General features: G+C 44.0%; 1 protein-coding gene across 1 annotated transcript in view; it reads left to right on the plus strand.

Moving 5' to 3' along the window:
• Positions 1–16,850, plus strand: part of FANCE (FA complementation group E) — a gene marked incomplete at its 3' end in the record, with an annotated part of 30,280 nt that extends 13,430 nt beyond the window's left edge. The window contains exons 3-10 of the mRNA XM_082244306.1: positions 847–897; positions 990–1,052; positions 1,833–1,976; positions 3,006–3,129; positions 3,301–3,376; positions 4,226–4,292; positions 6,666–6,791; positions 16,743–16,850. Of these exons, the coding sequence (XP_082100432.1) occupies positions 847–897; positions 990–1,052; positions 1,833–1,976; positions 3,006–3,129; positions 3,301–3,376; positions 4,226–4,292; positions 6,666–6,791; positions 16,743–16,850 (759 nt within the window). The remainder of the gene's footprint in view (positions 1–846; positions 898–989; positions 1,053–1,832; positions 1,977–3,005; positions 3,130–3,300; positions 3,377–4,225; positions 4,293–6,665; positions 6,792–16,742) is intronic.
• Positions 16,851–20,392: the final 3,542 nt, after the last annotated feature.

The raw sequence follows: 20,392 nt of genomic DNA on the forward strand, positions 1-20,392 counted from the left end.
ACGTTTTCCTCCTGCAGCTGCTGAATGCCAGCAAGAGGGAGAAGCAGGCTTTCAGCAGTTTCAAGAGCAAAATAGAGATCAGTTCCTGTATATGCCACCCCTGCCTCCCCTCCTGTCAAAGTAAAACAATGTGACAGGGAGGTTGCACTGGCCCCCTGGAGCATAGGGCAGTTTCATGACTATGACCTCTGACATGTCTTAACTTTTTTTTTTTTACCACTCCCCAAACCCACAAATGTAAACAAGCCCTTACTGTCCTGAGCCCCCTATAAGACTGCTACTGTGGGTACAACGCAGTGCACCTGCAGGTTAGCTGCACTTTGCCATAGACTTCTATAATGTGTTGTTGGTATGGTGCACTTTATGAAAGTGCATCAAACACGCAGAATATAATAGAAGAAAGAATAGAAGAGGGCTATAACATGCAAGAAGTGAAGGGGCTTTCTAGGGAATAGACTTTCTGAAGCTGTCAAATTTGCTAGCCTGTTTAAAGGCATTGTTGCAAGTCAAAAACAAAAAGGAAAAGGTTCATAGAATAAAAATATGCTGCAAATAAGCATTAAACATTTTGATTTGTCTGTGCTTTCACCTGCAATGTTGGTTTATGGGGACTCTTTAACTAATATCAGATGCAATGTAAGCCATATCAGTTTTTTAGGATACCGCTGGGCAGCTGTGCGCTAGAGCTATTTAATAATATAGATAGGGGATTCCATACATTTAACGTTAGTTGCCAGTCACAAGATGAACAGTGGTCTGTAGTCTAGGCTGTCCTGCTCTTTTCTGATGTATATTACAGTTTTGTTGAAATTTTATTTTTATTTTTTTGCCTGTCATCTTTTTCAGGCTCATGTGCCTAAGCTCAAGCAGTTCCTTTACCTTAACATGGAGTCTGAGGTAATGACAGAGATATTTGCCCTATTATGAAAAGCACTGGTAAGGGTTTTGCTAGTGAGCTTATAGTTGTGTTTTCTTATGTTTTTTTTTAGTTGCTGGATCATGAATTTCTAGCAGAGCTGAACAAACTATTTGATTTGTGTAGCCCCTTGCAGGTATGTATACTTTCTTAATTGATTACATCTTTGGTTGCTTAAATTGATGAAAGATCAGGGGGCTAAGAGTCATAGCACTTCTAGACCTACAGCAATCATGACTGCATGCAGCTTTCCTAGAGATCTTTATGATTTAAAGTAATTTTCTGTTTTAGGCCAAGTCTTCAGAGTGATAATTTTTTTTGTGCATGAAAGGCCCCTTTCACACCAGCGGACCAATGGGGTCCATCTGTCCTTCTTTCAGGCAGACCAGTTTGGACCACCCATTGTTTTCTTTGGAGCTGCAGATGCCAGCGGACATGTGTCTGCTGACACCCCCTGGCATCCAATCAGATCCGGTCCGCTAAAAACAGAAGGGTCCATCAGATCGGATGACAGTCGGATGGGAACAAATAGGCAGTCCATTTCCATCTGACCACCCTATACAGAACAGCGGGCTGTGTCGGTGTCCATTCTGCATAGCGGAGCAGACACGGACCCTTCATCTGCCTGCTCGGTTGGGATCCCCCGCTTAGCAGGCAGATACACTCGATCTGAAAGGGGCCTAATGATGATACTGTGTTCAAATTATACTGATCAGCTGGAAAAATATATCAGTGATACTCATTTTTCAATGAGCGGAAGAATCACTGAATTGTGTCTGCAGTTTTCTCTAAAAATAGTGTTATTGTTGTGCATTAACACAGAATAGGAAAATCTAATTTATAGTTTGTTTTCAATGGGTTCTATAGTGTTGCTTTTCTTACGTGATTTTAGCTGTTATCCTGTTTCTCTTTACAGCTGGAAACTCTCTTCTCTAGTGCGGGCATTGAGCAGCTCTCCCTAAAGTGCCTATTTCAGCTCTGTGCCCACCTTGATACAGTATCACCGGACATTAGTTATGCCCATGCCAAGTCATTAGCCAAAAGCCTCTTCCTGGATAAGGTAAACCTTACATTCTATAAAGACATTGTGTTTTTTTTTTTTTTTTTTATAGTATTTCTGATCATGTTGAGTCAGTTCTGTACTGGGAACACAAAACAGACCTAAGTACTTTTTGAATTTAAGTGTGCTGTATTTCTTTTCCATCAGTGTGTTTGTATTGACCTAAAGCTATGCAGTTTAACTTGTATTTCACAAAATTTCTGACTGGCTCTGGTGGGAAATTCAATGTTATTGGTGCCAGGAACTAGACAAAGAACTCTGATCCCTATTGCCCACCTTGCAGCTTTTTGTTACTTATGATGTGGCCTTTGGGCAGCCAGTAGTTGGAGCATCATTTTTTTAAAAGAACTGTAATGGTTGTGATCTTTTAGCATTCTCATGTAACATATCCCAATCCTACCAGTCTCCTGAAGCTTTCAAATACACCTGTAGCACATCACCAGTTTCAGACTAGCCTTCAGCAGTGTGCCAGACAACCCTTTCTAACATTACAAACATTTTTATTATGTGTGGTTCCCTGGGATGTCAGGGGCTGCATTTAAGATACCATACTCTATATCTAGAATAATATTTGAAGAGAAGGTAAAATACTGCAGTTATGGTGTACAGGTAGACACCTCAGCCTCCTAAACCTTCCAGTCATAGCCGAATCTCAGGCTGTTCTGAGAGGCAAAGCCCCAGTACTTCCCTATAATGCCAAAGCTTTTTATGTCTCCGTGTATTTTTTATTTATTTTTTCTTGTGGAGACTGCCATTGTAGTGATGTATCCATAGCATTGTGTAGGTTGCGGTAAGTGGCCATTTTGGATGCTGCATGGAAGTGTCAGAGCTTTGCTTCGAAGACAGGTAGAATTTGGCCATGACTGCAAAGTCCGCTTTAAATTTGTTCCATACAGGGTTTTGACTTAGGTGAAAGAGTCTGACAAAATTATAATTTGCATGATACACCCATTTACATAAAATTTTAGAGCCCATTTTTTACCAGTTCAGATACTGCAATCAGTAATTTTTGAGCTTTGTTTCTTTCAGGTGCTCTCACTGACTTCACCAGCATCCCGTACTCTCACTGCAGCACTTTCTATGTTTTGCAACAAGTATGCCCATTCTGCCTGCAGTAGTCTTATTGGCCCAATATTAATTCAAGCAGAACCAGGTATTAAAAGGGCTTTGTTCACTGTGTGTCTTTTGTAGAAATTGTATTACGTTATTCATTGTTACCTGTTTCCGAAGTACATGTTCTTGAATTGTCCAGAGACAGAAATGTGGTTCTGTGTTGAGCTGATGGATCTGTTTACTGCTCTTCTTTATGGCTTTTCTTTGTTAGGCACTGTGTATGCTGATTTTCTTTGTCGAATGGTTTCTGAATGTATTCAGCCACATCAGCTGCATCTGTGTTTTAGGTGAGCAAAAGGTTTAACTTGTCTTGTCTGGCTTTAGGGCCATTTCATACTGCCCTGCAGCTGAAAGCGCTGCTGCCCGCACAGCGCTTTGGGCTACAGAACTGTGCAGCAGGGGGTGGTTTGATGTGTTTTTTTAATCGCATCCCATAGTCCCATCTTTGCCAGAACTTCATATGAACTGTAGAAACAGACACTTAATTCATGTCACTGCACAGCTACACCTGCTGTGCGGTGACATGTGAGACCACGCAGCGCATTGGGATGTTATGCAAACATGTTGCTTAATTTGACACCGCTCTGGAACACCGTGTACCACTGCTTTCTGTTCTGAATATGACACACAAAAAGCTATTGGATTCTGTGTGTAGATGCAGTTACCTGCTTTTCTCCATGAGGAAAAGTGCAGGTCACTCCACATAGTGTGAATGGACTATTACTGGTGATTAAGAATGTTTATATTATTTAAAAAATTCACTGCAAGCAGTGCATAGTAATTTATTAAGAAAACCAAGCAAACTATTTAGTAAAACAATATGTTGAACTGTTTTTAGAATAAAAGGTTTGTGAGCCTTAAGTTTTAAACCTGTGGGAGGTACTTAGCTATTACATCCAGCGGTGTTTGAGTCATGGCTACCTTGTCTATGTAGGAAGCTTATGTTTAGCTCAGAGATCACATGCTTGCTTTAATTGTTAGCTAAGGAACTACTACAGATAATAGGACAGACAAATATATACCAAAACCTGCTGTTATCTTATACTTTCAGAGAAACATTGGCCTTAGCCTACTACTTTTCTTCTTGTTTTACACAATTATTGGTAGTTATCCATATTTGTTTGGTTTATTTTCAGTCCGATTCTTGATACATCATGTACTGAAGTTGCTCTCATTGTCCTGCACTTGTTGATTGACAAAAAGGTAAGCAAATATGCAAACTATTATAAGAGACCCACCACAATATCAATCAGATTAATACTCATTTGTAATTTATCATACTAGCAGATATATTTATTTTGAGGAAGGGGGGCATTAATGGCTTTGTTACAGGAAATTCTAAATATTTGTATAGTCAGATTATTGGTAGGCATGATTCTAGTACCGCTGAGTAACACTGAGACCGAGGCTAACAACTATTTTGTCATATGAGTTATAGTAAAGGCATAAAATGGGCTACTTTGTCACCTATTTAGGAACATGGGAATTTAGCGACTGTCAGGGTATACTGTCACCCACAAGAGGATTTTGTCCACTAGCAAAAAACAAATTGTGGGCTAGCCTAGCATAACTCATCCTACTCACAGCATCCCTCAGCTTTTTGCTAGTGTTTTAGGAGGACTTTTTTTTTTTCCTAGACTCTTAGGAAAAGTCTAACCTTTTTTGCTAGCTACTTTTTTTCCAGTTGTGGTCCCTGATATATCATTGCTTAGCTGGTCTTTCTTTGCAGCTATGTGGATCAAGCCTCCTTGATGCATCCTTTTCTAAGCTTGATTTTTGGAATGCTGTACCTGGACTGGCTTGACACTAGCCTAGAATGTGACTTTTGGGCTCTATATTGTGGCACTTTCCAGACCTGAGTATATTGTGTTAGCAAAGCTATCTAGGTTCAGAGCTGTGGCACAAACCCCAGGTGTGATAACTGTCTCTGTAAACTCCCTTTGTGAGTAGGCTGTGCAGGCCGAGCACTTAGAGCTTCCTTGTTTTTAGGAACTAAAGATTTGTAAAGGGCATTAACACCCTAAATGTACCCAGGTGCAAGAAAAGGGGGACACTAGTGCAACTGCCAAAAAATTACGATAGACATGGAATGATAACATAAAAAAAAGTATTTTTAGTCTTCTTCCTGGGGATCCCCTGGTTAACGTCCTGGTGCCAAGCACATTACATCACCTCCACCCGGAGGGGCTTGCTCAACATTGACCACCTGGAAGGTCACCACCTCCTGGAGACTTATTGATACACTTTTTATTATCTTGTAAATGTGAGTGCATTATTGTTTTTAGAATAGGCAATTTATTTTCAGACAAGGTTTTTCTTCAGGGCTAGCCCCATATGTGCTCTCTCCCTACAGCTAACTTGGTCCTCAATGCTATCTGATCTGTTTTGATCCTTGCTTATTCAAGATTTGCCTACTCTCTGTATAGGAAACACCTCTGTACCTGCTGTATTGGTCTTGCTGACTCCCAGAATCAATACTTCATTCTCTAAAGGGATAGAAGGACCACTGCTCCACTCCCTGGTTTCTTCAAAACCAAGTTGTTTTCAGTATTCCTCTCTGGTTGGTCCCCTTTCTGATGAAGTGGATGTTAGCTCTGGCTGTCCTTCAAGCCATGTACCCCCCTTTATTTTTTTCGATCTGGTGGATCAGGTGTGTTGAGATGTAGAGCCTTCCCCAGCCTAGGAAGTTTTTGTCTTTCCTTTACAAGTACATTGTTTCCGTTTCCTCTACCCATTCCCGATCCTTGAGTTTCTTCTCTGTGTTAACCCCTTGGTTGTGAGTCCTTCCCCATTAGGAAGTCATTTTTTTTTTTCATTTCATCTGAATGGATAAAGTAGATCAGTTCCACGTTTATAGTCTATGATTTGGGGGCCCCCCATTTTGTACCTCCCTACCAGTGTGAGTATTATTTTGGTCTTCTGGCATCAAACTTTAGTCTCCCATACTTTTTGCCACCTGGTCTTGCCCCTTCCTACCATCTCCAGTCTTGTTCTGTTGGGCCTTTTAGTGGTTGTTTGCAGTTGCCAACCCCTCTGTTGCATTATTTTTGGATGTCCTGACATGACTTCCTGTGTCCCTCAATGGAGAGAAATTAGGATTTTTGTACTGACAGTAAATTCCCTATCTTAGCCCTGGTTCGTGCTGGTGGCAATCTATAAATCGTACCTGATGTTGCACCTCATGTATTTTTGTGGCGCTGTCTAATTAGGTGCAACTTGAACTGGTGCAATTTTAAAAAAAGTTCTTTTTTTGACGACTTCAGTGAGATTTTAACTCTCATAGACTATAATGTAAATCGCACTGAAATCACCCCTGTGTTTATATCAATCCATTGAGGAACACCGATCTCCCCATTCTGTGTTTTATGATTGTGATTTGGTATGGCTTGCTACAAATTGAGGCATTCTGGGAATAGGGAATAGTGTGGCCTTGATTTTTTATTTTCCAGTGTCCAATCTTTCTGTAGGCAGCAGTATAAACTAACATTTGTTCTCCTGGGGGTCAAGAAAAAGGGAAGTCAGGCAATCCCATTTTGTTACCAAATTAATTTTTTCCATATTTTTTTTTCCTTTCAGGATAAATTCTGTCAGTCAGAGTTTGACCCATTATTAAACTATCTATGTGAAGCTGCTGAGAAGTTTTCAAAGTCTGTGACCTTTTCCAAATTGTTATTGGTTCTCCTGACTAGCAAACCTAACCTGGTAAGAGTCTTACAAAATCAAATCAAATACAATTTGATGTTTTAATAGGAGTAACTTGTGATGACCTTGATATGCAGATTTGATGTACCATAAATAAAATTGATATTAGGAGTTGATGTATATAAATGGAAATATTTATGTATGTGTCAAAAAGTAAAAAGTGTAAATACCGCACTAACTGGAATAAGCTGCTAGCACAAACAACTGAAAAAGGTTGTGAGAAATATAAAATATACAAAAAGTGCAGCGCTAACAATAATCCGTGAATTAAAAATGTTCACATTGCATGTGTAAGATAAATTATGACAACCTAAGAACAAAGTTCCATAAATCAATATAGTGATGTATACAAATCAAGTAGATATCACAAAATAAATAAAATGAAAATAAGTCCCATATAATTGATCAAATTATATAGAAAATTAGTCCATATGTGAAGTGTGAAACCCCGCAATGTTGAACGTGGCTCATGGAACTCTTCCGCAGATGGAAAAAGCAAATGTGTGTGCTTACCGAATCGCATGGACCTATAATGCCATATAGCATACAGGTCAAGTAGACTTTGCACACATAATCCTCATGAAAAGGAATGTAGAGTCCAACAGAGATGCAGATGGTCAAGGTAATAATCAAATCACGCCACCAGATGTATAGATAGAATATATATGCGCTTACCAAATCACATGGACCTATAATGCCATATGGCAAACAGGTCAGATAAGCTGTTGAAAGCAAATGCTGAATTTCTCTGAAGCGGATGTCACCGGACGTTGTTCTCTTGGATTCACAGTCAAAGGAGAAGGGAAAGGATGAGTCCCTCATTCGCCACAGCCATGTAAAAAGTCCGGAATACATAGTGTAAAACTGCTACAAAAATGTAATTAAAAGCAGACATGCACTTACATGCATCCATGAGCAAATCACCAGACTGATGTGCAAAAATCCCACTCAATCCATAAATCAAATGTAGAACCCAATAGAGGTGATGGAGGTAGTAATTAAATCCCGTCACCAGATAGAGTAATTAATATATGCGCTCACCAAATCGCATAAACCCATAATGCTGTATAGCATACAGGTAAAAAAAAAAGCTAGGCAAGTGTAATCCACACAGATGCAATGTAAGATCCAACAGTAGTGAAGATCTTCAGAACAATATTTAGGTTCCGTCACCAGATGAAAATGTAAAATTTATATATGCGCTTACCAAATCGCATGAACCTATAATGCCTCCACATGGATGTGTAAAACTGCTACAAAAGTTTATTTAAAAGCAGACCTGCACTTACAAGCATCCACGAGTAAAACACCAAAGTAGTAGTCCATACAGGCCGCCTATGATAAGATCCTGACGCGTTTCGTTACAGCGAACATTCTCAAACGATATTGCCTAATTCTGACTGAGAAATCTCATATATTTATAGTGCCCAGAATGAGCTGTAAATTGTATCCCACCTGTGCTGTAGCTGCCTACTTCCGCCTTCCGGTCAAAATGGCGGTGGCGTGCGTTCCAAGCCTCGCTTTGGACGTGGCTGGACTTGACAACGTCACTTCCGGTTTCTGCCTGAAGTGGGGTATCGCTCAGTATGCTCTATGAAGTACCGCACATCCTCTTACTAACAGCAGAATATAGCACAGGGGGATGATACAAAAAAACATGTACCCTGATGGGTGCAACACTATTAACCACAATAAAAATAAAAAATACTATATGTGGAATGGGGGAAGAAAGTGTGAAAAGTATATAAAGAATACAACGGTCGGAACGTCACTTCCGGTTCCGGTGTACCCAGGGGAGGGATATGCCATTCTAATTCTAGAAACATTAATAATGGTTCCAAAAACATAGATGGAATAATCACATTATGATAATTAAAAGGCTACAACAATGCACTATCCATTATACATAATAGACAATCATGGATAAATCTAGGACACCATCCCAAGGTCAAAGAAAGCCATGATACTGAATGTATAAGTTTGTGCATAATAATTAACATATCTCAGGACAAAAAGGCCACATTATCCGAGAAAGCCTGCATTCCTCGTATATAATACAATAAAAAGAATAAATTAACCACTTGCCGACCGGTCACGTTGACCGCACTGCGGCAAAGTGGCTCGATATCGTCCAGCGACGTAGACCTATGTCGCTGGACTCCTCCCCTTGTGAGCGGCGTGCGCGCGCTGCCGGAGGCTCGCTCCCGCTGTTTTCAGTCACAGCAGGAGTCGGGCCAGGGGAAGAGAGGCGGTGATCATCGCCGCTCTTCCCCGATCGTTGGGGATCGTGTGTGGAAATCCGCCCGCTTTATTTACACAGTGACAGGCAGGGTCAGATTGCAGGATTCAGCATAGCTGAACCTGCGATCTGTCCCTGTGTCACTCAGTCCCCTCCCCCCACACACGTTAGTAATATATATAAAGATTGGAAGGACGTCCAATGACAGGCATAGATAAATGAAAAGAGTGAAAAAATTGAAAAAAATTATGAATTACTCTCCCACATAGGGGAACATGAGTGATCGCCCCTAATTTATGACACATTTATAAAGGCGTTAATGTCCCACTCAATGTTTAACCCATGTGGTGAGTAGGATTTGAGAGAATCTTATTGGATCCACTTTGCCAAGCCGCAGTGTACCGATCAATTATTTGGAACAACGTGCCTCTCGGGTCACTATGATGGTGACGGGAGTAGTGTTTGGGCACATTATGATTGCTCTTATTTTTGATAATATTTGGAATAATTGCCTATTGGTGTGTGTCTATATATGTATGTGTGTGTGTGTGTGTGTGTATGTATATATGTATATATATATATATATATATATATATATATATATAGAGCATAAATCATGTCACTGGTATATGGTATACCAAATATTACATACCCCCACATCATTAAAACATAGCCTTCCGCATGCCTGTGCACATCACATGTGATGTCTGTGCGATGCAATTTAAACCATATTTCTCTTACGTCCTCTGACAGTCGCCGCCCCTTCATAATCTTCACCAATGGGGTAATTGACCTTTGCTCCGCAGGAGTAGCTAGGCAACAAGATTTGTAAATATCAAAGCTTTTAGCATATCACACCCCTAGGGCGCGGTCCCCTCAGTCAATACCTCCCTGCTTCCAGCATTCTCAACTCAGTTTTCAATTGCCTAGCTTAGGAGTAGCTGGCTGTTCCTGTGCTGGGGCTTTCAGTCTCAGCCTTCTATCCTCTTTTTGATTTTATTTCAAGTATTTTTCTCTTTCTTTTACTTAGCTGTTTTTTTCTCAGCATTAGTTTAGTTTTCTTCGGATGAAGATGATCATGCGGAGCTGGGTCTCGGACTGGCCACCCTGGATCCCAGGGCTGAGGGCCAGGGGTTTCCCCAGCCTGCCATCGAGCGTTCAGCTCAGGTTTTCCCTGGCATATTGAACGACCCATCCCTGTTCGCTGCAGGGATGCTGCCTGTGAGGTGGCTACCTCCCCGGACGCCATTTGCGGTTTCGCACCGCAATCCACTGCGTCCTGGCTGCGACACTCCCTGTCCTCAGTACAGTGGTTTGGTCGCTGGAGAAGGCTCCCCACGCCATCCGGATTGGTAAGTAAATTTCTATGTGGGGACCTGTCTGTTTGGGTGTCAATCTGTGACTGTGTGACCCACATGTCTGTGTGAGTGCGCTCCCTGTCAGATTCCTGTGTGGAATAGCTGCCTTTCTGTGGGCTGCGGGGGGGGGGGGGACTCTCCCGCTCTGCTATGTGTAATGTATGGGGAAGACTGGGCTCAGACATGCTGTGCGGCGGCCGCTGATGCGGCCCGCCATTGTTTTCGGATAAAACTGTGGTAACCGGCCCTGTTTAATACAGCGGTGTGTTTTGGCGCCAAACGCCGCCATTTTAGCGGCGGTCGATCATGCAAGCACATGTCGGCGCCATTTTCTTGTTGCCTTAATTCCTCAACCGAGCGGCCATGTTTGTGAAGCCTCCAGAGGCTATATAGGTCGGTCAGTCATTGCATCACTTCCTTTTTCACTTGAACAGCGATCGGTGGCAGCAGCTGTGTGCTCTCTCCAGGTTTTTACCTTCCTTATCCTGTATTTCCTTGCTCAGTGCTCCTTATCCCTGCGGGGGTCGGTACATACAGTAGTGTGCGGTGGGCTGCGCTCGCCGCGGTCTTAAAGGGGCAGTACTTTATTTCAGTTGATACTGGGGCATGGATTCTCAGGATTGCAAGTTTCCTCCCACCCTGGTGGGGGGCCAAGGGGCTGCTGCATCCCCCGAGGGGGCTGATCTGGCTGCTGTTGTAGCGAACTTGGCTTCTCAGGTGCAGATGCTAATGGCTGATCGATCCGCAAAACGGCCCAGATTATCTATTTCCTCTGATTCAGAGGGCGATGGGGCTGCTATGGCTGGAGTGCCCTTCTCAGGGTCTCGTTCATCTCTGGACCTTGTGGGGTCTGAGAGGAGGGGTTGATACTTCTCCCCCTGGCTTGCCTGAAGAGCTTGCACTCATGGATGAGTTGATTACTTCTATCAAGGAAACACTGCATCTGCAGGATGAACCATGTCCTCCTGCTTTGATGTCCTCTTATGGGACGAAAAGGAAACGCAAATCAGCGCAGGTTTTTCCCTGCCCTGCGGAATTTCAGCGCGCTGTTGATGAGCAATGGCGCAATTTAAAGAAGCCCTTTACTGTGCCAAGTAAGTTCAAGCTGCGTTATCCTTTTACACCCACCACTGATGAGCGTTGGTGTGTGCCGCCTCAGGTGGATCACGCGGTGGCAGTTTTGAATAAATCTACTGCGATTCCTGCTGAGGATACCCCGGTGTTCCGGGACCCTACGGACAGGAGATTGGAGTCTCTGGCCCGTCATACTTATACGGTTGCTGGTTCTATGCTGAAGCCTATTTTTGCTTCCATTATGGCAGCCCAAGCTATTGCGGATTGGACGCAGGTGCTCAGGCGCACCCTGGTGGCTGACTCTGCTCCGCCGACCACATTGGCTATGGTAGATCTAATTCATCAGGGTGTCATGTATTTGTGCGATGCGGACTTGGATTTAGTCCCTTTGGCTGCACGCCTCTCCAGTGTAGCGGTGTTGAACCGTCGCCTTATATGGCTGAAATGTTGGTCGGTTGACCAATCCTCTCGCAAGACTCTAGCTAATCTTCCCTACGCGGGATCTCGCCTTTTTGGCGAGTCTTTGGATACTCTGATAAAGGGAATTTCCGGGGGTAAGAGCACTCTCTTACCCCACACTCACAAGAATAAGTTTGTTCGCGGTAAAAAGAATACCTCGTTTAGGCCCTCTCAGGGGTCCTTTTGTGCCTTTCGGTCGCAATACAAGGGCAAGCCCTTCAAGGGCCAAGGCTCCCAGAAGAAGCCGTGGGCAGGTAAGCAGAAGTCCGGCCAGTCCGGGTCCGCTGCCCATACCAATTCGGCCTGAAGGGGCGCCCTCACCCGGTTCTGGGGTGGGGGGGCGTTTGCTCGGTTTTCTTCAACCCTGGCTGGCCCGCATTCGGGACAGGTGGGTTCAGGAAATCGTTCGATCTGGATACAAGATCGAGTTTCTCTCTCGGCCGGCGAGCAGATTTTTTCTCTCAAATCTTCAGCTGTCTCCGGGGCGTTTGCAGGATCTGCACCTGGCGGTGCGGGACCTGCGGGCCCAGGTAGTGGTGGTTCCTCATCGGGACAGATTTCGGGGGTTCTACTCCAATCTGTTCACTGTGCCCAGAAAGGAGGGCAAGGTACGTCCGATTCTGGACTTGAAAGCTCTGAACCGTTTTGTGCGGGTTCGCAAGTTCCGCATGGAATCCCTGCGCTCAGTGGTGGCTGCCCTGAGTCCGGGGGAATTCATGGCCTCCATCGATCTGAAGGATGCGTACCTTCACATCCCCATTTTCGAGGGTCACCAGAGGTACCTTCGATTCGCCATTGCGGAGGATCATTACCAATTCGTGGCGTTACCCTTCGGTCTCGCTTCGGCTCTGCTGGTTTTCACCAAGGTGCTTGCGCCGGTCCTGGCTTTATTGAGAGCCCAGGGCGTCTCTGTCTTGGGATATCTGGACGATATCTTGCTTCGGTCTGCGACCAGTCAGGGCCTGGTGAACGACCTGTCCACCACGATGCAGACTCTGCAGGAGTTTGGTTGGACGATAAACTTTCCAAAATCAACATTGTGTCCGTCGGTTCGTCTTCCCTACCTGGGGATGATCCTGGACTCTGCTCAAGCGAAGGTCTTTCTGCCGGAAGACAAGCTCCGGACACTCCAGGACGAGGTCAGGTCCCTCAGGGTCACTCGGTGCTCGTCCCTCCGGACATGTATGAGATGTCTAGGTCTCATGGTCTCGGCTTTCGAGGCGATTCCCTTCGCCCAGTTTCACACGCGGGGTCTTCAGGCGGAGATCCTGGCCAAGTGGGACGGGCGTCCGCAATCTCTGGATCGACAGCTTTCGTTGAGCCGCCACACCCGAAGGGGTCTTTTGTGGTGGCTCCAGTCCCCGGCGGTGTCGGGGGGCAAGTCCTTTCGTCCTTTGTCGTGGACGGGGATCACCACGGATGCCAGCCTGTCGGGCTGGGGTGGTGTTCTGGGCGTTCTGTCCGCCCAGAGAACTTGGTCGGAGGAGGAATCCTCCCTTCCAATCAACATTCTGGAATTGCGAGCGATAAAACTTTGCCTTCTGCACTGGTCGGAACGGCTTCAGGGCCGTCCGGTTCGGGTTCAGACGGACAATGCCACAGCGGTGGCCTACATCAATCATCAAGGGGGCACCAGGAGTGCCCGTGCTGCTCAGGAAGTAAACGGCATTCTGTCGCGGGCCGAGACACACGTCCCGGCGATAACGGCTGTGCACATTCCGGGGGTGGAGAACTGGCAGGCGGACTATCTGAGTCGCCAGACTCTGGACCAGGGGGAGTGGTCCCTTCACCCGGATGTCTTCCAGATGTTGTGCGCGAAGTGGGGTCTTCCGGATGTGGACCTGTTCGCGTCTCGTCTGAACAACAAGGTGAAAAGGTTCGTGGCAAGGACGCGCGATCCTCTGGCAGACGCCTCAGATGCGTTAGTGGCGCCCTAGCATCAGTATCGTCTGATGTATGCCTTTCCACCGATTCAGCTGCTGTCCAGGCTGCTTCGCAGATTGGTCTCGGAACCGCACACGGTGATTCTGGTGGCACCGGACTGGCCTCGCCGGTCTTGGTACACAGACCTCGTAAATCTGGCAGTCGACGCTCCGTGGCGCCTGCCGCTTCGGGAAGACCTTCTGTCTCAAGGGCCGATATTCCATCCTGCTTTACAGTCGCTGGCTTTAACGGCCTGGCTGTTGAAAGCCAGGTCCTGAAGGATAGGGGTCTTTCCCCTGAGGTCATTCCCACTTTGATCAAGGCTAGAAAAGCCTCTTCGGGAAAAATTTACTACCGTACTTGGAAAGCGTACTTTGCCTGGTGTGAGTCCAGGGGGTATTCCCCTCGCTCATACTCGGTGTCGAGAGTGTTGGCTTTCCTCCAAACTGGAGTGGACCAGCGTTTGGCGCTGGCCACAATTAAGGGTCAGATTTCTGCGCTGGCCGTTCTTTTTCAACGCCCTGTGGTGTCTAATTCATTGGTTAGCACCTTTGTTCAGGGGGTGCGACATTTGGCCCCTCCTAGGAGGGAACCTTTGCCTCCATGGGACTTGAACTTGGTTCTGTCCGTGTTACAACAGGCTCCCTTTGAAAAGATCAGGGAGATCTCGTTGTCTCTGTTGTCCAAAAAGGTTGCCTTTTTGGTGGCGATCACTTCGGCTCGCAGGGTGTCGGAGCTGGCGGCTTTGTCCTGCAGCTCTCCCTACTTGGTGATTCACTTGGATAAGGTGGTCTTGCGACCTAACCCATCTTTTCTTCCGAAAAGGATCTCGGAGTTTCACCTGAATGAGGACATTGTCTTGCCTTCGCTTTGTGCGAAGCCTAAGCATCCGAAGGAGGTGGCTTTGCATGCCTTGGATGTTGTTCGGGCGATCAGGGTTTACCTGTCATCGACTAAGTCCTTTCGCAAGTCGGATTCCCTATTCGTCCTTCCTGAGGGACCTCGGAAGGGCATGGCGGCGTCGGCTGCTACCATCGCCAAATGGATCAGACAGACAATTGTTCAAGCCTATGCTTTGAGGGGGAAGGTTCCTCTTTTCCCTGTGAAGGTGCACTCTACCAGATCTCTGAGTACGTCTTGGGCCTATCGTCATCGGGCTTCTGTGGCCCAGGTGTGTAAGGCGGCGACTTGGTCGTCCGTTCACACCTTCTCCAAATTTTACAAAGTGGATGTTCAGGTCCCTTGTTTGGGCCCTTGGCTGTTGGGGTGTTTTTACCCCTGGGTTACTTGTTCTTCCTGGGTTGTTGCTCCTGTTGAGCACGTTTTTCCTGTTGCCAGGTTGGTTCTCTTACCTTGGTAAGGTTTCCTTTCTCTGATGTGGGTACTGCGTTGCTTTATGCGCGGCTGCGTTTTTTTCCCACCCCTCATGTCTACACTGCTCTGGGACATCCCATTGGTGAAGATTATGAAGGGGCGGCGACTGTCGGAGGACGTAAGAGAAAACGGAATTTTTGTAAAATCTTACCGTAAAATTCCTTTCTCTGAGTCCTCCGACAGTCGCCGCCCCCGCCCCTCTTTTGGGGTTTGTTTATGTACTCTACTGCTATGCTACCAAAACTGAGTTGAGAATGCTGGAAGCAGGGAGGTATTGACTGAGGGGACCGCCCCCTAGGGGTGTGATATGCTAAAAGCTTTGATATTAACAAATCTTGTTGCCTAGCTACTCCTGCGGAGCAAAGGTCAATTACCCCATTGGTGAAGATTATGAAGGGGCGGCGACTGTCGGAGGACTCAGAGAAAGGAATTTTACGGTAAGATTTTACAAAAATTCCGTTATTTTGTATGTCCCAAATTGCACCACATTTGCAACAAAATATTGTAAGACCCTTTTTTTTCTCCACACCTAATCACATTGCATGAGTGTGAACACCCATGCAATGCGATTCTGGCAAGAGCACTGCATTTTGCAATCTGTTTCGGGGTATTCGTCATGAAACATGAAGCCCTGTTGACATCGTGCCGATTTGGCATGCGATTTGTCATGTCAAATCGCATGTCAAATCGGAAGCCTATTGCCAGCAACGGCATCAGTTCACACTGAGGGGGAGAGTTTGAAATCAGCTGAATATGCACGATTTTAAAACTGGCATGTCAGTGCGACTTCTAGGGCGATTTGACAGACATCTACATGGGTTCATGCACAGATGTCTATTGAAATCGCCCTGAAGTCGCCAAAAGTAGTGCAGAAACTACTTTTGAGAGTGAATGTTCATGTCTTTCCTCAATGCCAGTTAAAGCCATAATCACTGTGCATATCGAATACCGGTAAACCGACACTGGGAGACATAATGGCAATTTAACTAAAAACACATCCTGAAAAATGTCCACACAAATATTAATACAATTTCCACAACAATAGCAAATTTCATTTTATTTAAACCAGCTGTAGATTTCAAAAATTAACAAATGTATCAATGCAATTGACCATGAATGGTAACTGTAAAACATAACACCAGGCATGGTGGGACTTCCTTTGTGTGATTTACAATCTGTTTGATCAAAATGGTTGGTTGTAGGTCATCTTGTTCTGTTATGTTGTCCTGATCTGTTTTTTTGCTGTGATTTAAAAGCTTTAAAAATTGGCATCAAAATGCATAGTCAACATAATTCTGATAAGCATAGCTAAAGTTGCTCATAACTGGAACCTATCTTTAACACAGAAGCTTTTAAATGTTGGTTACCTGCTTTTAACGGGACCTGATTTTCTAGTAGCTGATTTAAATCTGATTTACAGCAGTAGGCATTGTATCGTTCTAATGCATTAGAACGATACAATTGCAGGCTCATTACAACAACATAAGGCTTATATACATTATATGTATGTTTATTTTGTTTCAGATTCAGTTGGCTCATCTTGGACCTTTAACTAGTGCACTTAACTGTAACCAGACATTTATGAAGAAGTCAATGCAAAATGCGCTAAGGAAAGTAACAGAACAAAAATAACTTTACAATATATAATCCAAACATGGACAACTGGAATCTGGTTGATATGGGCAACATCTATGCTTTCAAGGGATGTTTTGGTATATTCAAGCTAATGCGTTTCTTTTAGTTGTGTGTTGTAAAACATTATCAACTAGTTATCTTATGTAGGGAGACTTTTTGAAAGCAGAACATGGCAAGTATACAAGATAGAACTACAACAGTGGATTTTAGGGGTTTATTAGGACATGTCTCTGCCATGATGAAGTGACTCCTGTGTGCGGGTGTGCCATCACAGTGGCCTGCCCTTTCAAGCGGCTGAACAGAGGGAAGACGAGGAGAAGACACTGACTGACAGTGCAGTGCTGGAGTGCATCCTTTGACAGGTAGGTTTGTCAAACAGGGTTGACAAACTTACCAATACCATTTTGCACATTAAATTATAAATGCACAGGGGCCTCGTTTTTATAACATTTCCTTGCAGACTTTAAAGTGATTGTAAAGTAATTTTTTATTTTTTTGCATTAAAATAAAAAAAGATGTTATACCCACCTGCTCTGTAGGTCTGAGTAGTCTCTTACCTCCTCTTTTGAGTCCCCTGCTGGGCACTTACCATCGGCTATGACAGGAAACACCTGATTGTTCACTGTGGTCATCAGGATTGTAGTAACCAATCAGCGTGTAACAAAACACAATCCCCCCCCCCCCCCCCCCCAGCAGAGTACAGCGACCCTATACTGCTGTATCTATTGATAAGAGAAACTGACTGAAGACTGTGTATGTCAGTTCACTGAGTATAGTCAGTGTCTCTGATCTATAGCCACAGTAGTACAGGGTCACCATAGTGACCCTGCATTAATCTGGTGACAGTATCTTTTTTTTTTTTTTTTTTTTTTACATACGGTCACCAGAGAGGGTGCAATATCACTATAGTGACATTGTACTGCTGTGGCGATTATCATGTACAATGGTTGGATGTTATGATTTCACTGTATGTGAGTGTCACCAGCCATCGTCTCTGATCATTGCTACAGCAGTACCATGTCACCAGACCAGTGCCAACAGTCAGTGTCCTTGTTCACAGCCACACCAGTCCCAGTGTAACTATAAAGCCTTGTTCACATAGGGCGTATTCATCTGTGCCCCAGGTAATGGCCAAGTTTACCCACATGGGGATGCACAGGTGTCCCCATGCTTTGGGGGAGTAGCAAAATGTGCTTTGGGGTGTAATTTTAAGTATGCCTATAATATGGTTGTGGGAAAAATCTTAATAAATTAAAAACTTTGTGAAGAAAAATAATTTTCTTTTCTCTTTCGTTCATTGGCGGACACAGCTCCAGATTCTTCTTAACCATTGGGCAGTCCCAGGGGGTATACACCCACTCTTGGCTATAGGCACTCCGTTGTTTTTTTTTTTTTTTTGCCTAGTCAGGAGTAAGGACCTAGTTCCTTGCTGGGATCTCTGGTCCTGGTGATTTTTTTTTTTTTCTTTTTAAATGGAATTTTTTCCTGGATAATCTAGATACAGTCTGGCCATATTTAATCAATCATGTAAAATCATATAGACAAATATAAACATACATCAAAGGAAAAATAGTCATACAGAAATATATATGTAAAAAACATATTCTGATCACAACAGGTGTAATGATGCACTAGTTTCCAAAGCACCCAACGCGTTTCGGGAGATACCCTTCGTCAGGGTTGTAGGTATAGGGAATACTATACATAGTTTTTCTCTGTAAGAAAGAGTACAATGCTAGTAAAAAATGCAAAAAAACATACAAATCACTTATAGCAAAATAATGGCTAAAAAAGTCGATTGTATAGACTATATAAGTACATACCATATAGAAAAGGTCACTGACATATCAGTGCTGTGGATAAACCCAATGGTAAACCAGTGGAGAAAAAATAGAGGAAACAACAGAAATGAAAATCAACACAAGAAGGTGGTCATGGTTGTCTCCACAAAGGTCCCTAAAAGAGCCCATAAATAAACACAATAACTAATAACTCAAAAACACTGACAAATCAGACGCTTGAACAGTACTTACGATGTTTTACTACCTTTGTTCAGGATGATTGGGTATCATTGCTGCCACTGGCCCAATTTGCCTATAATGATGCTAGTCACTCTGCTACAGGTCAGTCTCCATTTTTGGCCAATTACGGTTTTTACCCATCCTTCCTGCCCGATTTAGTTTCTGAGGCCACAGTTCCTGCTGTCCAAAGCACAGTGGATTTCCTGACCCACAACAGTAAATTGCTACAGGAGACGATTATTAAAGCACAAGCAGCTAACAAAAGGGCCTTCGACAAGAAGAGAAGGGGAGAACTGATTCTTCAGCCAGGAGGGCTAGGGTCCGGAAGAAAATTCTTGGGAATCTGAAAAAGATGTCCATGCCAAGGATCGAATCCATGCCTTCTTCCGCAGTCACCCACACAAGGAGAGCCAATTGGTCATTCGGAGGTTGCCCGTAAGGAGAGGGCAATGTCAGGAACGTGCTGGTCACAGTACTGTTATTTGCCAAAGACGGACGCGGTTGCGCATGCGCGATCACGCAAGTGTCCAGCGTTTTAGATATGTAATGTGCACACCAGTGTTAATTTTGGCAGCAAATTTCAATTTCATTTTAGTCTTAGTCTTAGGACTAAAATGGCATTTTAGTCCCATTTTAGTCTTCTGCAAGTGTTTTAGTTTTAGTCGTATTTATTCGACTAAAACTCCAGTACATTTTTGTCGACTAAAACTCATTTTAGTCATCTATAATCGAATGGGTGTAGTTCAATTGTAATTTGTAATGCATTATTTAAGCATTTCTCTACAATTTCCAAACTCATTATATACTACTGCTGGAGTGAAAAATTGAATGTTATTATTTATGGTATTAAGCTTTGAGCATGCACTAGCACAGCACTACACAGACACAGATTTAGTCATTAAGTCTTTATTTAGGCAAAACTGTTTTGCCAAGAATATTGCTTTTTTGACCAAAGGGGGTAACATAAAAATGTAATAAAAATACAAAAAAATAAAAACTTTGCAGGCTCGTTGACTCGTGATGATGCCAGTCATGCAGTGCACATTTACATGAACTTTAACAGGTCAAGAAACTGAACAGAACACAATAAAACCTTTCAGCAACTTTACCTGGTGTCAAAGGGACTGGAGTAAAGTCATTTTCTCTGATGTTTCATTCCCCTTTCTGATTGTTTGGGGCATCCCAAAAAAACCTTGTCCAGAGACTCACTCCAGGGAAGAAAAAATAAGCATCAGCTCACTTCATCAGTCCTGTGTCATGCTCATGGCAACAGTACAGCATACTGAGACCACTGTTGGGGGGTTGCTAAGTTCGCAGCCAACAAGGGAGTGTGCTCACTGCTCACTCACAATTTTGCCTAAGAACACAGCCATGAATAAAGAATGGTACAAAAACATCCTCAAAGAAGAGAACAACTTCCTTCCCACCTCAACCATCCAAGAATAGCTGCAGAGACTGCAGGGAAGAAAAAATAAGCATCAGCTCACTTCATCAGTCCTGTGTCATGCTCATGGCAAC

Source organism: Pelophylax lessonae (assembly GCF_965119305.1).
Source record: "Pelophylax lessonae genome assembly, chromosome: 2".
In the NCBI taxonomy this organism is placed as follows: domain Eukaryota; kingdom Metazoa; phylum Chordata; class Amphibia; order Anura; family Ranidae; genus Pelophylax; species Pelophylax lessonae.